Source organism: Solanum tuberosum, unplaced genomic scaffold, assembly GCF_000226075.1.
Source record: "Solanum tuberosum cultivar DM 1-3 516 R44 unplaced genomic scaffold, SolTub_3.0 scf00466, whole genome shotgun sequence".
Lineage (NCBI taxonomy): Eukaryota > Viridiplantae > Streptophyta > Magnoliopsida > Solanales > Solanaceae > Solanum > Solanum tuberosum.
This window is the reverse complement of record NW_006239460.1, coordinates 257,811-264,241: the sequence shown is the minus strand read 5'-3', so window position 1 is coordinate 264,241 and position 6,431 is coordinate 257,811. Positions and strand designations below refer to the sequence as shown.

The following is a 6,431-nucleotide window of genomic DNA, read 5'->3' as shown; positions in this document are numbered from 1 at the left end:
TTTCACAATATACATCTTAATTGTTAACTTCATGTTACTACTCTACTTTTTAAAATTATTATCAATCTATAATAGTACTTTTCATCAAAATATTACTTCATTTCATGATTTTGTTAGTTCAATTTATTAAATAAAAGTTAGAACTTTCTTTTCAAGTCGATCGTGCTAATTAAAATGAGTTAAAAAGTTTATTTCAAACTTATATATATTGACAATCTAATTCTTTCATATAATGTGTCATCACTTATAGTAAAAATCATTTAATCGAACCGATTACTAAAACTATTTGACTAAGTCATTCTTTATATCTTTTTTCCATCAATTAGATATTTTATTTACTCTATCAAAAAATGTATTAAAAAATATTATACTATTTATTTTGATAAAACAAATCAATTTTGTTAGGAGTTTATTTTATTAATTATATTTTAAAATTTAAAATTTGACTACTATTACTTTGTGAAGTTATTTAATGATAAAAATAGTATTAAATAAAAACAATAAACTTGTCTTGATTTGATAAAATAGATAAATAAAATAATAACGTTAAAAATTATAAATGAAAAAAAATTCCTAAACTCAAATTAAATTTCGAAAAGCACACACGTTGACGGAGACATGTGTTTATTCTCTCTTCTTAGTAAGTAATAATTAAAATACCAATCAATCAATCAGCTTATATAACCGTTTTTAGATGGAAGCTTGAATTGCTGTTCACCCCATTGGTTAAATTAAAAATAATTGTCCAATTTACAATATATATAATCTATGTATAATATGTATATAATTATTTATTTGTATATATCGGTTAGAAAAAATAAAAATGAAACTTGATTGACTATTTTTGTGAAGTTTCCTTTTAAATTTCTTTTCAAATAATTTGTGGAATTATATTGAATATTTTCATATGTATGTTTTCAAACTTTTTCAAGAAAATGTTCAAATCGTACAAAATTGATCATTCGTTCCTTTCTCTCCTATTCCGTATTTTTGTATTTAGAATTTGATGTGATTGCTTGATGTTTTTTATTTTAATAGTTTCTGATAAATTTAATAGAAAGAGTTGAACAAATAATTTGTTAGAGATGAAAAGTGCTAATACTTGATAACTTGAAGGATCAAATTGTTAAGTTTTACATATTTAAGTTTTCATTTTTGTTAACTTGTGATAAAGGACAAAAATGCTTTAAGAACTCTCCAGTAACTGAGCAAAATCCCAGAGTCTATCATGCTTTCAATCGCTCGACGGGTTCAAAGTTCACATCCTTGCCTCCAATTCATTGGTCTCCAACTCCGGTCTGCTCATGCCGCCGGAAGTTCATCCCCACCTCGGCGGCGGCGGTCCAAGTTTTCTCCATCAACAATGTTGAAGAAAGTCGACGACAAGTCAGATTGGTGGGTTGTCGACGGAGAAATGCACGAAATTGGTGAAAATGTACCACCCAGAGAGAGATTCGTAATCCCAAGACAGAACATCCCTAACAAGCGTCGTAAGCAGCTGCGCGAACAGTTCATGCGCCGTACTCGCCTAGTCCTTAAAGAATCTGTTAGTATCTATCATACTTTGCCTCTACTATTGCTAGGGATCAATTTCAGATATGTGTTTCTCACGAAAATATCTGTTTTTTTGCTAGTTTGCACCTCTTCTGGGGAAATATATCAATTAGGAAAGGGCCAACATTGGTTTTTTTTATTATGAAGAGAAAACCGCAGCGGTTACCCATTTGGTTGGGTGAGGGTAAACTTCATCCTAGTGTAATAACTCGCAAACCACACAGGACATGAATGAATTGGAGGCAAGGATGCAGGGTTTTTTTTTGAAAGGGCAACATAGATTTTACTGCCTCACTATTGGGATGTGTCGAAGTACAATAGTTTTTAGAGCATCTTTTCTTGGTTGATGTAAATAGTCATATTATATCTTCCCACAAAACCAAAGTCGGATTGTTAATGTAGAGTATTACTCCTACCATAGCATACTAATCTCCATATGGATACAAACTATGTTGAAGTACTGCTTCATCATATTGCGACTATCATTTCTTATTGTTTGAACATTGTTTGACTTGGATATTTTCCAACCTGTGAATATGTTAGGAATTTCCTTTTTCCCTTCTAACTTTGGGATTGTGTTTACTGTTTGTTTTGATGTTTTACAACTTTATTAATTGAAGGAGCATGAACCATGGTGCAAAAGATATATGGAATTGTATAACGAGATGAGAGAGAACTGGGAGAGGCTATATTGGGATGAGGGTTATTCCAAAAAGCTTGCTCAAGATCATGCAAACTATGATTCTGCTGAAGACGACGATGAAGATTTCTCTCCATACAGGTTAGTTTATTTCTTCCTTTCTGCATTCCTTTATCATACACTCAATTGTTATTAGTTTTGGGAGGACACTAACTGTTTCATGAACTACACTCAATTGCATATCTAAATTTATCTGTATTTGTTCTTTCAGGAGAAGTAGACCTAATGCTGACCAAATGAAGGTAACTATAAAAATCCTCTACTGCATTACCACATTTACATATTTTCTAATAGCATGTCTTTACATTTGTACATTTCTGCCTCCTTTGGCAAGATAAAGCTACGGTGCCCTTTTGATAAGTTTCAGTTTGTCATAAGTTGCTAAAAGCTTTGAGTTTTAAGCCCCATTGATAGTTCTCCCATACTAACAGAGATATCCAAAATATTTTGTTGATCTTACAATCCATAGTCGAAGTTCATCCTAAGTATTAGATGTTCTGAGTAATCACTGATCGATTGAAATCAGAAATTCTTAACCAAAATGATTGTTCTTACAACCCCATCCCGTACTTTTACTTTCAATCAGTCAACACCTACAACCCATCCCATACATTTACTTTCAATCAGCCACCACTTACAATCCCATCCCATACTTTTACATTCAATCAATCACCACTTACAACTCCTAGCTTGATCCCTTGCTTTCACTGTCTTTGTTAAGCAATCTGCATTGCTTCTTGGAGTTTCTTCTTTTGTTTTCCTGTAAGACGACTTCCCTCCATGGGCTTTTAGATCTACTCACTCCTTTTTTATTAGTCATCTTATTATCACACTTAGGAATTATTGCATCTGATGGTACATAAGACATGGCCAAACCATCTTAGGCTATTTTCTCTCATTTTACCCTCTATATCTGCTAGTTGCATCGTGTATCAGATATGATCATTGAATCCTGTCCAATCTAGCATGTCCGAACATACATCTTAGCTCAACTTTTCTCTTACAATGTTCATCTTGTGGATACGTTATGCATTAGTGACTCAATATTCACTCCCTTATAGCATTAGTGATCTCAAGATTGTTACATAGAATTTCCCTTTTACTAGCATATCTTTTTAGCATTCTGGGAATCCAATGGTGTATGCAAGAGGATGGTTTCACTCTTAATTACCCCTCAAAAGAATTTCAACTTAAAATGCTCTCAGGTACTTTCCCCGAGATAACTCTCTTCCCTACTTCCTAGGGGAGGGGGGCCCCTCTTTCCGGTGTATTTTGGCCGGAATACGATTTCAGTCCTTGTCTTCTTCCTTGAACTATTACCTATGTGATAGTTTATTTCTCTTAGATTCAGTCTGTTAATTGCTGGTTCTTATCAATGGGGGAAAATAGGATTTATTTCAATGCTGGCTTCAAATCATATGATATTACTAGATGGAGATCTGAAGGAACAGTGTGGTATGAATGGGTTGAAAGGAGTAGAAAAATGATGAGAAGATCCTCCATGAGCAACAAAATCATGGAATGGATTTGCTTCACCCTCAGAGAAGCATCCAGTGATCAGAGAAAGTTGATTAGGAGACGGAAAACTGCAGAAAGAGAGACGGAGCACTTTTGCACCAGAAAATATAACGAACATGGGAGATTTATGAGTATCACATCAATTAATAATGGGGGGAGATCTGTCCTTGTTATTCCTGAGTTGCCATGAATGCAGGGTGGTATGACATAACTCTCAAGATTGAAAGCTTCATTAAATGCCCCAAAAGTTTGGAAAAGGCAGGTCCACCAAGAGTTACTGAAGCTTCCTACCCCTACGCTAGAGCTGTCAAGGATAGTAAATGGCTGTCAAAATCCATCAGAGAGGCAAAGACAAACAGCTTGGAGGAAAATGTTGAAGTAGTATCTCAAATGGAAAGTCATGAGAATAGGCTATTGGAGAGATGTATGTCTAGTGGGACATCTGGAAGGGGGAAATAAGGAGAAATCTACACTGTTAGAGGTTAGACGATGGTCATCCTTGTTATGGAAAAAGGCTTTCGGTGTTAACATTTATGAGATGTATGGAGGAAAGTTTCTATTTGAATTCCCCAACAGGAACATGGCAGAACAAACCTTACAAGGGAAGTGAAATTGGAAGAACCAAAGGTTCAACCTGGAATGGTGGTTTCCGTTGGTAGGTTGCATCCCCAACAACATCCTGACAAAGGAAACATGGGTTAGAATCATTGGTATTCCTCTCCAGCTTTTGTGAAGTCAAGTGTTCCAAGAAATTGGAAACCTTTGTGGAGGATGGGTAGCTACAGAGGAGGAGACAGAACTGAAGAATCATATGATGTGGGCGAGAATCATGGTAGAAAATGATGGAAGAAACATACCCAAAGAAGTCTCTATCTCCAGGTATGGGGTCGTTTACCATTTCCCGATATGGGCGGAGAGTCACGTGAGAGTTGAGGTGCTGTCGGAAGTTGGGAAAGGTGATCCTGGAGCTGTTGGAGAAGAAAACAAGAGAAGTACAATCCCCCCTTTACCCAGAGGTCCATAGGATGCAAAGCTTGCAAAGTCTGCTAATACTCAATCCCTTATTTCAAGGGATTTCCCAGCTAGAGAACATGTGGGTGGATCCTGGCTCACAACTAGCAATGAAGAAAGAAGGGAAGCATGTGAGAGGCACATGCCCCATTTAAATGAGGGGGAAATATTGGGCCTCCATCAGCAGCCCAATACAAGGAAAAGAGTTTCCAGAAAGACCAGAAGATGAAAGCTGTAATATATCTCTTGATTTTCTTGAATCGCGACACTGTTGAGAAACAAAAAATACACACATGCAGAGGGCTGATCAGATTATTCATGAGGAAAGGGAGATGTCAAACATGATGGGAGAAACAATAATTGAACCACTGCACCACCTGATTGAAATAGAAGAGAATGATATGAACATGATAGATACAGAAGTGGAGGACATCAGAACTTCAAAAACAGGAGACCAAAGATCGATAACTGAAGTGGGAGAGTGGGAGATAGAAGAGGCAGAACCACTAAGGCTCAACAACAAAAAGTGGTCAGAAATAAAGAAAGGGAGACATCAGTATGGGTACAACAAAACTTAATCAAGTTGGGGAAGGTTCTGGGGGCTGATTTCCAGGGTCACGAAAAAGAGGCCCTTGAACTACTATTACAAGTGGACAGTGTGAGACAAGCAAGAAGAATGGAACCAGAAACAATGTGCAAGAAAACAAGACTCCGATGCTCCCAAGAATTGAAAAGCCTAGTGAATTTTGATGTTAAGTTAAAAAATAGTGGGAATAGGAGTAAGGGGAGAAATTTGATTATATGTCATAGATGAAATTCAAGTTAGTCACATGGAATGTAAGGGGACTGAATGATAGAGACAAAAGAAGATTGGTTAAGGGTGTGATGGAGGGGTGGAATGCAAAGATATCATTTGTCTGCAAGAAACCAAATTAGAGGGGAATATGGAAGAAAAAGTTGGGCAAATTTAAGGAGGTTGATGGATCAAAATGCAAGTTTGGATGCTAGTGAAACTAGAGGGGGAATTTTAATGTTATGGGACAATAGGGTTTGGAAAGGCGACATTGTGGAAACTGGTATGTACACTCTAACTTGTAAATTTGAGTCCCAATTGTATAACTACTCTTGCCATATCACAGGGGTGTATGCCCCTAATTGTTATTTAGAATGAAGGTATGTTTGGGAGGAAATGGGGGCTATAAGGGGAATAATAGAAGGACCTTGGGTTGTATGTGGTGATTTCAATGTAGTAAGGTTTATCTTAGAGAAAAGAAATTGTGTGAGAAGAACCAGAGGCATGAAGGAATTTTCAGATGTTATTGATGACCTGAAATTGTTAGACCTACAACTAGAAGACAATAATTACACGTGGTAAATGCTCCCAGGAACAATTTTCGAAGACAGCCTAGTCTGAACTAAAATCGATCTGGGGACTTATTCTCCGGCACATATGGCCGGAATCACATCATCAGGGGTAAACAACATTTACTACAATGCAGGGTTTAAATCATACGAAATCACTAGATGTAAAGGTGGTACAGATTCCTGGTACGAATGGACTGAGAGTAGCAGAAAATTAGTAAGAAGGGTGAAGATTAGCATTAAAGTTTTGCGGTGGTTGGTATCAATATTTATTGAGGCGTCCAAG

At 36.4% G+C, this 6,431-nt stretch overlaps 1 protein-coding gene across 1 annotated transcript in view; it reads left to right on the top strand.

The window, feature by feature from the left end:
* Nucleotides 1-1,179: 1,179 nt before the first annotated feature.
* The window catches only part of LOC102588126 (uncharacterized), a 20,358-nt gene continuing 15,106 nt past the window's right edge, over nucleotides 1,180-6,431 (top strand). Inside the window, exons 1-3 of the mRNA XM_006365201.2 lie at nucleotides 1,180-1,546; nucleotides 2,175-2,335; nucleotides 2,466-2,496. Of these exons, the coding sequence (XP_006365263.1) occupies nucleotides 1,229-1,546; nucleotides 2,175-2,335; nucleotides 2,466-2,496 (510 nt within the window). The 5' untranslated portion in view covers nucleotides 1,180-1,228. The remainder of the gene's footprint in view (nucleotides 1,547-2,174; nucleotides 2,336-2,465; nucleotides 2,497-6,431) is intronic.